We start from the raw sequence: 15,819 nt of genomic DNA on the forward strand, positions 1-15,819 counted from the left end.
CTTATGCGCCTTTCCTTGCGCTTGCGTGCGAACAAGCGCACCAGAACGTTCTATGATAAATTGTTTGAATCCTCATGTAAATAAAGTCACGTATGTTTTTATCAGTGAAATCAAGTTTAACCTAAACAATAATATTCAAACGTAATTATCAATTCGATCGTAAGCCGGAAAGGTGAAAAAAATTAAACGCAACAATAATTATCTAATAATTTTTATTTATTTTTAGAGTTAAGATAAACAGAAACAAAACTAAAATTTCTTGAAATAAAAATGGTAAAAATAGGATTAAAATTTCAAGCAACATTAGAAAACATTGAAGAGTTAAATCCAACAGATCCAAATTTTCGTTGGGGTTTTAAATTAAAATGTTCCAATTGCAATGAATCAACTGACAAGTGGAATTATTTATCATTAAGCGAAGAAGTACCAGCACCTCATGGCAAAGATATTCATCATCTAGTATCCAAATGTAAACTTTGCTTACGTATCAATACCGTAACAATAATTGAAGATTCAATAAAAAAATACACTGCGGAAGACAGCGAGAAATTCAAAACAATAGCAGTGTTTGATTGTCGAGGATCAGAACCTACGGAATTTTCACCAGGAGGTGGATGGGCCGTCAAGGCCGTTGACGATGGAACGGAGTTTGAAGATGTTGATTTGAGTGATCTTCCCTGGGCTGACTACTGCGATAAAATTAAAAAACCAGTTAGTGTTGATGACATCAGATATGAATTTGAAAAAGTCAAGTAATTGTCATTTTTTTTTTTTTATTATTGATTAAAGATATGATTTATTTGTACCAAGGATTAATGATAGTGAAGTTAGCCGGCATATAATTATTTTTGAATTTTTCAAAACGATAAATCATAAAAAAAAAATTTTTTTAAATTGCTTCTAAACTTTTTAATTTTCTACATGTGCATATTTTTGGTTTGTTTTTTAGCAAATGATTTGTTAAAAAAAAAAAAGTTAGAAAATTGTTAATTGTCTGCTAACTTCAGAATCATGGATTAATGATACAAAAGTTAGCCGGCATCTAATTTTTTTTTAATTTTTCAAAACGATAAATTAAGAAAAATAATTACATCTACAGTTTTTATAATTTTCTACATGTGCATATTTTTTTTTTTTGCAAATGATTTGTTGAAAAAAAAAGTTTAAAAATTTTATATCGTCTGCTAACTTCAGGATTATAAGGATTGAATAATAAAATAATTATTATTAACAACGACATAATATAATTTATTCATAATCATATACAAAAAAACCATTCATTATTTAATGATAAATTGTTCGAGACAGATTAAATTTATTATTGTTCACAACAATAGTCTTTTATAAGTTCATCTCGTTATTTCGTTAATTATTTTTTTTTCCACCCTGCACTGTCCGTCAGATGACTGGAGACAAATCCGAGCAGGGGAACACTTAAAAGTAAACCAATTTTAATATTAATTACTTTTTTTTTTTTTTGAATTTGATGAATTTTGATAAATGTTGATGTCACTTGGAATGTATTAAAGCAGCCAATAAATTAATTTAATTTGGTATTCAATTAATTTTTTAGTGTATTATTTAATTAATTATATTATTAAGAACGAGTATTCAAAAGGAAAATTAACAAAAATAAGTTATATACACTGGGCAATTAAATTTAAATAATAAATAATGCTGCCTTGCAGTTCTACTATTTTTTTGTAAAGGGATCACTGTAAAAAAATTCAAAATTTTTTTAAGACGTGTCAGTTAAAATAATTAAATAAAATTTCAAGTAAAATAATTTTGACTAAAATAAAATGAGTGTTAAAAAAATGTTAAAATAATTTTCATTATAAATTCAACTGACAACTTTCTCGAAAATAAAAACTTGATAAAAAATACATTAATAAATAAATAATAATTTATCTAATACTAGTACTATAACTATAATAAATAGTTAATATCTAAATTCTATGATTTTCCTAAATATAAACTACGTAATTACTATTTTCTAGTATTTAAATTTTAAATAAATATTGCATTTTACGATTAATTTATAATGATTTCGTTTTTAACGAAAATATTCCAACGTAAATCACATAAAAATTTCTAATTACTAATACTAATAATTAATTAATTAATTAAATCTAATCATACTACTATCAGTCTATTCTCACAAAAATATCACCGTGACTGAATACAATAATTTTTTTTTTTTATTATGAACCGTCAATCGAAGTATCGTCGGTATATTTTTCAATTAATAACAAATGGTTTTCCGGGTCGAAATATCTAGCCTCATCGAACCCAAGTTAGCCTCAATCCAGTCTCACTGAGTAAAAAAGCATTTCGAGCCTCAAATGATGTTCAAAAAGTCTCAATGAGCCTCAAATAATGCTAAAAAATTTTCAACGAGCCTCAAATGGTGATCAAAGGGCCTCAAATAATACTAATCGAATTCGAATTCGAATTACACAGTCGAGACTAGGTTCACTTCAGGCTCATCGAGGCTAGATTGAGGCTAGATATTTTGACCCGGGTTAATACGTTGGATTTATACATACAAATTGTAAAATTTTCGAATTTGCAAAATAACAAATCCAACGACGATCTTTTAAGATAATCGCAAAGATCAGGTCGGGTAAAACCCATCATGCAAAACTATTAATTCAGTCACTGAATACATTTTAATAAAATTAATTATTACTAAAAAGAAAAAAAAAAAAAAGAATTTTTCATGATACAGCCGAATCGCTTTATGAGTCCGCTCGTTATAAGTCCATCGACTCATATTTCTCTTGAGGACATTCCCCCTCCATGAACTAAAAAAAAAAATTCATTTCAGTTTCTTGATATGAGACCGGAACGTTGGTGAGACGAATTAAACGTCATTTTTTAATGAAAATACAAAATACTGTCGTGCTTAGGAAGAAGGCAGTAAGTGAAGTTACTACCTTCTTCCTAAGCACGGCAGAATAAAACTTTTAATAACATATTCAATAAATATTATTGCTATAATAATCATAGAATCTGTATTGTTATAATAAATAGTTAAATAATTAATTATAAATTAATGGACTAATAGTTATGAACTTATCAATCGGGCGGACTCATAACACGATTATGAAAATAATCACGTACGCTCTCACACACTTGTAAAGTAGGGGAAGTATAATCTACTACTGAACATAAGTGGGGTACAGGAATTCTTAGAATTATATTCCCCTACACCTCGTAGGCGGACTTATAACGCGACTCGACTGTACCAGCATCGAAATTTCAGTGTCTACAGCCAGTCGAAACAAACTAATTTGTCCAATGCCGCGAATGAATATTAGCAAACGCGTAAATTATGAATGTCTTCAGTCATCGGGCAGAAATAAACTTGTTTCGTCCCCTGGGAACAAACAAATAATGTTTCTGTCCGCTGACTGAAGGCTTTCGCAGTTAAAACTCTGATACTTGTCATTTTTTTAATAGTAATTTCAAACCATTAATTTTGTTCACGTAAATGACAGTTCTGACTGTGATTAAGTTTTATAAAAATTAGTTTGAATAATAAATAGTTTTTGCTTGATTATAAATTGGAAATCACAATTTACGCTTACGCTAATAGTTGAACATTCCATAGGTCTTACATTAACTTGTTTCTGAATGGCTGCTGACAATGAAAATTTAAGTTCCAATGCAGGTAATCATGAAAAATCTAGTAACTCAGAATGAAACACGATTTCAGACTGCAGGTAATGAGAGCCAACTTCATCCTGGTCTGAAATGGTTTTGTTTCATCCCTTGTCACACAGTAGACTATTTACATTCAGCTTTTAATCTGTCAACTATAATTAAGTTAAATGAATTAATTTAACAATAACGAACATAAATATCATTTTTGGCATCGAAATTAATCGCCTATAATAATAAACTTGTCAGAATATTTTCTTTTTCTCCTCATTTTCTAATGAAGCAAAGTTGACTTTTTTTTTTATGTTCATTTTCTACATTATCTTTGGTAAAGTGGGAAAGTTAGTCCTACTGACAAACATAAAAAATCTATGTCACTAGACTACTTTAATGTAATCAAAAGTATTGACAGTATGACGTACAAAGTAATATAAATATATAACATATGTATTGTACGTTATATAAATTATTGTTAAATACAATTCGAGATAATAAATAATATAACAGAAGTTTTATTTTAACATCTATTTTAAAAATAAAAATCTCGGTCATTTGTTTTTAATGAAATAAAAAATCGTCAATAATTAAATAGTAAACGTCTGTCTCTAAATACAAGTAATGGATAATTGTCTTTTTTTTTATCATTACTTTAGAAAAAAGCAATGAGATTAAATAATATATAAATACTTCTAAGTGGGTCATATTCATTAGGTTGTTAAGAATATAATTTATTTGGATATTTATTGATTGATAATAATTTTTAAATATCTACTTTATATGTACTAGTGATTACTGATGTATTGTTTTGAGAATAATTACTACCGCCATTTTTTAAATTTTAAATGTATAAATTTTTTATACGTAGCAAATTTAATCTATTTACTATATATAATACACATATATATTTGAATATGACCATAAAAAAAATATATCTACACTAAAAAATGTGCCCATTTCTATTAAAAATAAAATAAACATTATGAAGAAGTTTGATTTTGAAATAAATTTAAAAAACTTGTGTCTGTGTATGATGATGATGATGATAATGAATTTTAAATTCCATTCATTATTTGTATACTCAGTATATTAATAAACATCGAGACTGTTATAACACGTCTTTGTAAAAAGTTTAAACGACCAGGAAAAATACCCTGAAAATATTTTATATAGTACGTCATATATGACTTTGACGTTTCTTTTAATCTTCCTCACGTTTAGTTGTAGACAGACATAAAAATATATGTGAGTCCCCCTGCAGGGTGTCTGTTAAAAAAAAAATCCCCTCTGTACCTATACAGACAATTAGGTATTATGTTAAAAGTTAAAATAAAAAAAGAAAATACTTTGAGGGACAAGTTTTTCGTATCGATTCAAGGCAACGTGTCGTCGAGGATCGTGTCCTGCAGGCACGTCTGCTTTAGAGTAGCCGACTGGTCCTCGAGGCTACGCTTTAGGCCAGCGATCGTGTGCATCAGCATTTGTCTTCGTAGCTGCGTCAGGTGATGCTGAAAATTTTGGTTGTCTTGAGCACTAAGATTTGCTTCTGCTGCTAAACGTTCTTGTCGTAATTGTGCTATTTTTTCTCTCAATGTCCGTCTTGAATCATCTGTAATTTTATTTAAATTTATTATTTTAATTATTGTTTTGAATTGTATTTATAAATTAATACCTGTATCATCAGTCGCAGTATCTCCATCTGAATTTCTCAAAATGACATGCTCGCCTAAAGTCTTTTGTATTCTTCCATATGTTGCACTACCAGCGTAAACTTTTCTCTTTACTGGTTCACTTTGAGGACAATAGTAAGTGCTTTCTTTAACCGGTCCCATATCAATAGATCTATTGAGCAAAAAAAAAAAAATAATAAATAATTATTTATATTATTAAGAGAATAAGGAAAATTTTGTTGCCGTCATATTTATATGATAGAATTAGTTAATGTAATTGAAATTGGTATCATCAGATAGGTATTGACTTGAATTTGTGTCTTTTCATAGTTTAAACTTTTTTTAATTGCCAAGTATTGAGATAAATAGATTTATTTATATCATTCGAATTACATTTAAATTACGCGAGAAAAAAGACGATCGTATTTATTTTCTTTAATTAATTAATATTTTAATTGTTCTGTCACCAAATATGACTGAATGTCACTGAATATATAGCTATATTATTTATATCGCGTTACTTATTCCAAAATGACAGATTTTTATGCTTCCTTTTGGTTTTAGGAATCTTCTCAAAGCCAAAAATGTGTACATAGAAAAAAAAAGGATTCATTGATACAAAAAATCTTTACTCGCCTAAAGAAAATTTTTACTTACCCCAAGAAATTTTTTGCATTGTGAATTGAAAACAAAAATTTATTTAGAACTAGAAAAAATTACTTGGTGCAAGGAATTATTTCTTGACCGAAAAAATCTTTTCTCGCCCCAAGACAATTTTTGTATTTAACTTATAATGCATAAAATTTCTTGATGCAAATTAAAATTTTTTGTGGCAAGAAATCCTTTTTTTCTGCGTATTTTATAAATTTAGTGGTGATATTTGGGCAGTCACGTAGTGACTGCAGGTTGCTCGTCTATATTATTGAGAATAAGGTAAATTTTGTTCCAGCCATATCTATATGATAGAATTAGTTAAAGTTATTAAATTTGGTATCGTTAAAAAGGCCTTGACTTGAATTTATGCCTTTTCATGGTTTAAACTCTTTTTTATTGCCAAATATCAAGATAAATCAATTTATCTATATCATTCGAATTACATTTAAATTACGCGGGAAAAAAAACGATCCTATTTATTTTCTTTAAATAAATTATTCTGTCATTGAATATGACTGAATATACATAACTATTATATATATAATTAAAAGAGAATAAGAAAAATTTAGTTCATGTTATGTTTTCTATGATAATAAAAAATATGAATGTGAATGTAGCTGACAATTGGCAATTTTTCAAATTTTAGAGTAAATTATCAAAATGTAAGAAGAGTAAAAATTTAAAAATGCGTATTTAGATGAATGCAACGTCTGTACGTGCATTTTTTAAAATTTCATTACTTCAATTAATTTATTTATTAATTTGAAATTTGTAAATTGTCTTATGTCTGCTACATTCACACTCATTAAAAATTAAATATAATTTGGTTTCAATCAACAAAAATAGATTAGACAACTAATAAAAAAGAATTGACCGTGTGTAGATTTTTTTTTAAATCCCGTTATTATACAATCATCGAAATCAATAAGTTTGCGAGTTAATGACGAGATTTTTCTTATTAAATTTCAATGATAATAAAAATAAACAAAAGATTCTAGAGTAAATTTTAGAGTAGAGATTTTAATAAATAGTTGAATTCAAATACTTAATAAATTTGGTAGTAATATTCGGGCAGTCACGTAGTGACTGTAGGTCGCTTGCTATTATTATTGACTTAATTTAATTACTTATTAACGATAAATGTTTACCTGAATGTCATCAAAGGCGCTCGTCTTAATTCACATCGATCGTCTGACTCTGAAGAACTTGATGTCAGAGTATCTTCTTTAGTTTGTCTTGGAATTTCATTTTTAATCATAAGACTAGAGGTTTTTTGAGCAAGAGATAACGCTTGCTCTCTTGTAAAAGTTTTAGATAATCTACCGTCTTGACTAAACGATCTAATGCCATTCAATTCAATGGCACGCGATCTCGATCTATCTCTTGTCTCTTGTTCCATCATTAAAACCCGATTCTGTACCAAATTACGACATGGGGAATGTTGTGGTATCTGGCGTAAGACAACCGGTGAATCGGGACATTTATCGTGACGATAATGATAATTATCTTTTATTAAATTACCAGAATTACGTTCCATAAAACGATGGATTGGTGAACAAGGCTGATTAAATTGTCTTTTAGGACTAGTGTGTTCAATATCACGTATATTTCCGCTCTGTAGTTCTGGTTGTGAATTACGGCTCTTTAATAATGCCAATTCAATATTTAGTTCAGTATTTTTAATTAATTCAACCCGTTTGTTAGCCAATCCGTTATGAATACGTCGCGACGGCGAAGGCATTATAACAGGTGAAGTATTTCGAGTATTTGTAGCAGTAGTTGTTGTTGTTGTGCTGCTGGTATTTTTCATATTTACAAGAATATTTTCAGCTTCAAGTATAAGCTCACGATATTTTCTATCCGCTTCTCTATCGGCTTCCATAAGCGCAAGTTCAGATGCAAAGGTTGTCATATAAGAATTTCCAGACATACGCTGCTGTTTTAATATATTCCCATTGACATAACTCACAGAGTTTGAGCGGCGCTTTACCACGTCATTATCCATCACACTTGGATGAATAAAGTTACGGTGGTTATCTTCATTCTGCCTCAAGGACGACAAATTCTCATTTATGTCGTGATGCTTTCTACGTCTCAAACAAATTGGCGTACCACCGACACTTCGACTCCCTTGATTAAAACCAGAGTTTTTTAGTAACATTCTTTCTACCAGTACCCTGTTTAAATTTGCTGTTGCGTCGTCGCATTTTTCTAATACGGATTTTTTACGTTGTGATTGACGTTTTTTACGCTTCTCACTAGACTTATCATCGAATTTTTTGTGCCGAAGACTTTGACGCTTTGAATTGTTTCTCATACTTGCGGATCTAAAAAAATTAATAGAGATGATTTTTTAATTTTTTAAATAATCTTATGGTTGCAATGTTTATTTAAAAACTTACCGATGTTGAACTTCATCTTTAGATCGTCTTTTCAAAAGCGATTCTCTCAGCCGCGTACTGCGACGTGTCAGTTCAGTTGTAAATGTAAAATAAGTACAGTGGCCAGTGTTGGGTAAATGAGCTTCTAAATCCTCAAGATCCAAAAAACTCCCGTTATCAATATAATCAAATTCATCATTTTCTAGTGGATCATTTTCATCGCCGCCATCCTGGCCAGTGTCAATGTCCGACGGTGAATGATTGACATAATCCTCACAATCAGTTGGATCACTGTCTGACAATATGTCAGTCTCTTTTTCATAAATATAACTCTCATCAAATTTACCCATCATTTCATTAAGCGTAATGTCATCTTCAGAAGACCGAAAACTCTGTGTCATTGATGATGTTTCTGATGAACTACTGCTGTCTCGCCTTAATAATCCGGTTATCTTTGATCTAACATCCATCGCTGGTGAAATCCTCCAGTTTTGATTTATTCTACCAAAGAAAAAAAAAGTACATTAGTAGATAATAAACTTATTCATTTCATTTTGACTTTTGAAAGTTTGTTTCTTTTTTTTTTTTTTTTTCAACCAGCGAATAAAAGTCTCTGCGGATAGACTACACAAAAAGAAGTCTCTAGACGTATTGTCAACTGTACTCCGTGATTAAAAGTTTGCAATAAAGTAGAAAAAAAAAATGTATGTGATGAAATAAAAGAAAAAATAAACATTTAATTGGTAAACTCTTGAAAGTTTATGCATATAAATATGATGGGAAAATAAATTGGAAAGGTGTTAATCTATTTTGTACTAAAGGACGTCATACATTTATCAAAATTAAATATTTTTTTTATTGGAATTAATTAACTATTTTAAAAATATCAATTTGTCTTAATAATTTATTTATTGAAAAATTTTATTAAAGATAAATAAAACTTGTGTAAGTAAATGTACTTGTATTTTATAAGACGTAAAATAGTAAAAAAAAAGATTTCAAATTTTATGAGATTTTAAAAAGTTCAGTTTGAAAGTAAGTCATACAATAACTGCTTATACAATCGGTAGCAGAGACAATAGCAACGAGGGAATCGTCATAATCATCACCAGAGAGTAGCTGGTACAACATAGTCGACTCTTTTACGAAAAAAAAGTGACTTTTTAATTACATTGAAACTTTTATTCATTTTTGTAATTAATGTATGCAATAAATATTTTTCTCGCAATTATTATGCTGAGAAAAAAAAATAACTTTTATGAAAACAATATTTTTTCGAGTAATTAATCGATATTAATTATTGCATTATTAACTTCATATCTAGCGCGGACTCATTTTTTTTACAGAAGAAAATCAAAATTTATTTACACTACTGCAAAAAAAAGATGAAAATATCTTGAAATAAACTTGGGTTTTTTCGATAAAGAAAATTATTTTGAATTAAATCTTCAAATTTTAGCACCAAAAATATGTTAGATTTTTAATTTTAAATATCATAATTTCTTGTGATAAGAATATCTAATGATTCGAAACGATTTTTTTTCTGTCAGTGCATTATTAAAACAAAACAAAAAAAAAACTCCTCCAGTTTCATTATTTAATTTGTTTATAATATTTATTTTTTTCTGTTTGTATTATGCACCGCCAATGGGTGAGAATATTGTCAATATACTTTCAAACCTATTAAAAAAAAAATATTTTTTACGGATGTAAATAATTAATTGTGATATTAATTAACAACAAGTAGTATAATACGTTAGATTTATAGATATAAACTGTTTAAACGTCTGTCAAGCCTCATAAAATCAATGGCATCGATATACTCACGGACTACGCCCTGCGCTGAGGCTCTCCTGTCGGCACTCCCTCTTGGCGTGGCCGTTCCTATGGTTATTAACATTCACATCGCTGGCACTTCCGGAAGACTCAGTGAGCTTAAGACCAGAGCTACTACTGGTCTCGTCAAGGGTTAAACCGGATTTGTTGTAACCATTTGCAATTGTTCCAGTTGTTGCTGTTGTTGTTGTTGTAGCAGTACTGGAGCCAGAAGAATTGGCCGAAAGCCATGGGTTTGTTCGAATGCGGGAACGTTGTCGGGGTGATTGAGCTGAGGGCGAAGAAATTAAGGGCGGAGGAATTGACGAGGGCACTGGTAAACTATTACGAGCCGTTACATCGGTTGAATATGACTCGGTCCTTCTGTGTTGAGGTTGCTGATGATGATACTGCTGCTGGTGTTGGTGCAGTTGAAGGGAGTCTCGCTGATGAGTCTGCGAATTCAGCTGACTCTGCTTGTTGACTAGATGGTTAACTGCCTCTGCAGTCTATGATGGAAAAAAAATAAGCTTTCAATGTACGAAACTCATATATTTGTTTTCTTTTTTTATTGTAGTTTTGTTACGAAATATTTCTTTCAAGTTGGGTATAATTATTTTACGAATGTTAATGTCTGTGGGTTAGTCTATTTCAAATTCAACCCTCTTTTTATGTGAACACAGTTGCCTGTCCTTTTCCCAGTATATCGGGTTGCTTTCCAATTCGATTTGCATACTAAACGAGCCACCCGTCGTTTATTGGACGCTCTGATGTCGAATGAAAAACCGTTAATTCAAACTGACGTCTATTTTACACAGTATCTGTTTTGATGATTAGCGTGTCTTGTCAAACAAAATTTGTTATCAAGTTAAATGTCATGATAAAAATTTCAAACTTTATAAATATATTTTTAAATTACAGGTGGAAATAAAAGTTTGATTTTATTTTTAAACTTTTATTAACTTTTAATTATTCAAAAGTTCATATTAGATTTTATTCTCATAAAAAAATATAAAAATAAAAATGTGTTACATAATTTTAAAACAACGAATCTAACTTCCGGGTCTGCGTTCATTAGATAAAAAAAGACAAACATTTTATCGTGAGATAAGCTTTCAATGTGTGAATGGGCGTATGTGTGTGTTTTTTTTTTACTTTTTTTTTCCAACACTAAAGTTACTTTAAAATGTATGCAAAAATTTACAACGGCGGAAGAAGAGATACGCGAATACACATGGTAGCTTTGACAACACCGGTGTTCTATATGAATAAACTCACCGAGGTGTCTTTGAACCTAACCACCAAGAACAGCTAATCTCAGGTCATGAACTCTTTGAGTAAGGTTCAACGAAAATATACATTCGACCGGAGATGCTCCATAACAATCGTGATAAACTTTCTCAACTGATAAGATAAAAAATCAAACTTTTGACCCCGTTTAAATAGCTACTGTTCTCGTGTTTAATTAGCACGTAAAAGTATTGATTGCTTTGAGTATTCGGGTTTGTTCTATAACTAATATATAATTAAAACTTTTTTGCTCATTCTTGACCTAAATTTACAGAAGAATATTAAATTTTATTATGATATAACGTAAATATTATTATTATTATGTTATTGGATTTAAAAGGAATTTATTTTCCAATAAATTTTTTTAAAAAATAACACAGAAAAAAAAACATTTCTTGTCCTCAATAAATTTTTCGCATTATGAATTGAAAATAAAAATTTTTTTAGGAGTAAAAAAAATTCTTGGCGCATAATAGTATATTACACACCTAGGACAGTAAAGTAAGTAATGTCTCAGATCACATGTAATTGTTGGCCGAGGCGAAACCGATTTTTTTTCTAAAATATTTTTTATTTACCCAAGAAAATTTTTTCTCGTCCCAAGAAAATTTTTTTTTTTAATTCATAACGCAAAAAATTTCTTGGTGCACGTAAAAATTTTCTTGGTAATGTAATAAATATATGGCGGTAAAAATATGTATATTGAGAAATATATGTTTTTTACATATATTGGATTATGTACTCTAGGGTGATCCAAAAAATAACAAATTTTTTTTTTTTCTTCCAAACAGGTTCAAAAGTTTCATTTAGATAAAAAAAGACGCCTGTAAAAATTAGAGCTCTTAATATTAACATTAAGAGGTTCCTCATCGCACTTTTCTATTTTCCATAAGAATAACATGGGAAAAATTTTTTTTCCGTCTTCTGATTTTTATAAGTAGCTAACGATGCGTCATAGGAATAAATGGCAGGCATATTTTTGTAGGGAATTATTAAATTTTGAGATTTTCTACTTTTCCGGCGAAACTATCAGACTTATTACAAAATATCATCAGACCTTTCTTGTAGACAATTTTATTCCCTAAAAGTTATTTCGAATAAAGTTTTTTCGAATTCCGCATTGTTTTCTAGTTATTTTTATTTTAATGTCAAGCTCTTAAAATCGATCAGAAGACTACTTTTTTATGAGCATGACATTAAAATAAAAATAACTAGAAAACAATGCGGAATTCGAAAAAACTTTATTTGAAATAACTTTTAGGGAATAAAATTGTCTACAAAAAAGGTCTGATGATATTTTGTAATAAGTCTGATAGTTTCGCCGGAAAAGTAGAAAATCTCAAAATTTAATATGAATTCGACTTCAACCTCAAATAACTTTTGAACAAATAGATTCCTCAAAAAATGATAAGAATCTTTTTTTGTAGAGCATTTAATTCCCTACAAAAATATGCCTGCCAATTATTCCTATGACGCATCGTTAGCTACTTATAAAAATCAGAAGACGGAAAAAAAATTTTTCCCATGTTATTCTTATGGAAAATAGAAAAGTGCGATGAGGAACCTCTTAATGTTAATATTAAGAGCTCTATTTTTTACAGGCGTCTTTTTTTATCTAAATGAAACTTTTGAACCTGTTTGGAAGAAAAAAAAAAAATTTGTTATTTTTTGGATCACCCTAATGTACTCATAATAATAAATTTATTTCTCTATAATGTTTTATATTTTTCTATATGTATTATCTCATATAACGTAATAAACTATATATATTTCCATACATCTTAACTTATATAATTAATGATATATTGTCTCTATATAATTGATTACATATGGAAGAATTTAAATGTTTAAATCTATGGTTTGCGGTATATTGCAATTATATTTTTCCAATATATTAAAAATTATATTTTGCAATATACTGGAAAACATATATGAAAGATATACATAATACTATATATTAATTAATGTACTACTAACAATACAATATATCAATATAAAAAAGATATACCAAGATATGTATGTTAAACATACATAAAATATTATGTATGTTGATAAATATATAGTTATTATATTGTAGCAGTATATTTTTTAAAAATATATTATCATATATTAATACGGCAAAAATGTAAATATTATTTTATATATTGTACAATATATCACATTATAATATTCATACATAGTTTTTTCATGCGGGGAAATTTTTTGCATCAAGAAATACTTTTTTCGGTGAATAATTATTATATTACCTTAAAGGGAATAGTAGTTTTTAATTCTCTGATGATTTTGTTCTCTCGTGTCATGTTAATGTTACCATTCACCCTGATATTCTCGACGCACTCGTCAATCTGGGTCTCATTTACCGGACCGTTGACCATTATACTGGCAGTATCACCTGGTCGCTTGTTAACGCGACCTCCTTTGTTACTTTGAAAGTAATGCGTCCCCGTCCTGATATTTATATAATACTCTGGTGGATAACTGGCTCCTGGCGATGTTCCGTCTGTCGAATACCCGGTACTATAAGCACTTTCGGGTGATGATAAATTAACACTTCCGGTTCCACCTGAAGTTCCAGACGAATTTGTTGTTGCGCCTACGTACGTTGTCGTCGAACCGTTCTTCAAAATAATGTTGTCTACGTTTTTTACTGGTGAGTTAAGCGGGTAAACCTTTAAGCAATAAAATAAAAAATAAAAAAAATTTATATACAAGGTAAAAGTACCGGCTTTTGATACTTTATATTTTATTTTAGCGTATGAGGAATAAAAAAAAAGTGTTTTTACGGTAATAATTATAATTACAATATCTTTAAATATGATAGAAGTATCATTATATATTTGCATCTTGTATAAATTACATTATAAAAATTTTTGAAGTGTCTATAACCGGTAATTTTACTTCATTAAGCTTATAATTATAAATAATTAATTAAAATTTATTTTTTATAAAAGCTTTACTGGGAAACTTTTTCAACAGATAAAAATAATGTATTTTTTAAGATGAGATAGACGAATAAATGGAGTTGATTGAGAAAAAAAAATTAAAGTTGGATATAGATAACAAGTGTTTTTTAAAATCAGTGTAAAGAAACTGGAAATGGTAAAGAGAGAAGTCTATAATTCGATGGCTAGCCGATAAAAATAAACGAGTGGTTTTGTGACTTGAAAAAGAGATACGAGAGTTACTTCAAATAGAAAAATACGTCTGATTTTTATTTCAATCTAAAGTATATTTTTTTCTCTGATCTAAAGTTTACCTTTATAGATTACGGTTGCTTTTATATACTATATATTATAAATATACATATATATAATGTTCGTTAGTTTGTCAAATAATTTCTTATTGATCTCTGCGTACCATTAAGAGGATGAGGATTAAATATGGCTCATAAATATCGTGGTGTTCTGGTAAACCAGGCTTTTATTAAAGGCGAGGGTAAGTGTTGAATATTAAAGAGCCTCCTGTGACTAAATATTTGAAAACAATATGTCTCACCGCAGGAGATAAGAATATTTATCTTAATATATTTATGATGATAGTTTTTAAAATTGTTTGTTATGTTTATTTAAGATTATTAATTATAGTTAAGATTTAAAATTTTATTTATTATATAAAAATTTAAATACCTGATGAAGTCCTGGCGATCGATTGTTGCTATGACTACCTGGTGAGTTGCAATTTGAATCAAAACCTTTTTCACCTTTCTTTCTATCTTTTTTTTTCTTTGGTCGCACAATATGCGCCTCCATCCACGTACGCAACTTCGTACCGAACATGATTACGCCCACAACTAACTATTATTATCAGCTTTGCCGATTTATATTGTCGTCTTTATATTCAAATTTATTCAATTTTATTTACTTATAAATAATTAAATTTACTTTAATATTCTTTTTTTAAATATAAATTTACTTTATATTTATTAAATTATACATTATTTGAATTTATAGAATTATATTAAAAATTTTTATAATATCTTTGACGTGATTCGTATTTTTTTCCACCAAATTTCCCTTTTTTCCTCCCGCCCATCTGTAACAAAAATAACATTTTGTTAATAAATAAAATATATAAAGATAAGATGTAACATTTTATTTTCTCTGAGTTAAAAAAAAAATAAAAAACAAAAAAAAAATTGGAAAGTTAAAGAAGATTGAAATCTAGTAGAAAGCTTTCAGTATAAATTTCTCAACAATGAACGTACAGAGGTATTAGAAACTTTACCGTCTACTCTCGACTTGTTCAGCTTGCAATATATATATATGTATAATAACATTTAGTCGTGGGGGCGACTGACTTTTCTGCAAACGGAACTAGGGTTGAGAAGTTATAATGCGTGGATCATC

The 15,819-nt window shown here is 28.8% G+C and overlaps 2 protein-coding genes across 3 annotated transcripts in view; one reads left to right on the plus strand and one right to left on the minus strand.

The window, feature by feature from the left end:
• LOC130669862 (CXXC motif containing zinc binding protein) lies at positions 1–1,151 on the plus strand. Its single transcript, XM_057473000.1, has 2 exons — positions 1–141; positions 227–1,151. The coding sequence occupies exon 2, from the start codon at positions 271–273 to the stop codon at positions 754–756; it is 486 nt and encodes a 161-aa protein (XP_057328983.1). The 5' UTR covers positions 1–141; positions 227–270; the 3' UTR covers positions 757–1,151.
• A 661-nt stretch (positions 1,152–1,812) lies between these two features.
• Positions 1,813–15,819, minus strand: part of LOC130669854 (uncharacterized) — a 39,091-nt gene continuing 25,084 nt past the window's right edge. Inside the window, exons 2-9 of one of the 2 annotated variants that reach the window (XM_057472981.1) lie at positions 15,100–15,505; positions 13,720–14,142; positions 10,196–10,692; positions 8,390–8,869; positions 7,136–8,314; positions 5,336–5,505; positions 5,010–5,272; positions 1,813–4,929 (exon numbers count right to left, since the gene is read on the minus strand). In XM_057472981.1, coding sequence (XP_057328964.1) covers positions 5,037–5,272; positions 5,336–5,505; positions 7,136–8,314; positions 8,390–8,869; positions 10,196–10,692; positions 13,720–14,142; positions 15,100–15,249 — 3,135 coding nt within the window. In that variant the 5' untranslated portion in view covers positions 15,250–15,505 and the 3' untranslated portion in view covers positions 1,813–4,929; positions 5,010–5,036. Of the gene's footprint in view, positions 5,273–5,335; positions 5,506–7,135; positions 8,315–8,389; positions 8,870–10,195; positions 10,693–13,719; positions 14,143–15,099; positions 15,506–15,819 lie in introns of both variants that reach the window. The other variant, XM_057472980.1, reaches the window with a different exon arrangement.

The sequence above is a fragment of the Microplitis mediator genome, chromosome 6 (genome assembly GCF_029852145.1).
Source record: "Microplitis mediator isolate UGA2020A chromosome 6, iyMicMedi2.1, whole genome shotgun sequence".
Classification (NCBI taxonomy): domain Eukaryota; kingdom Metazoa; phylum Arthropoda; class Insecta; order Hymenoptera; family Braconidae; genus Microplitis; species Microplitis mediator.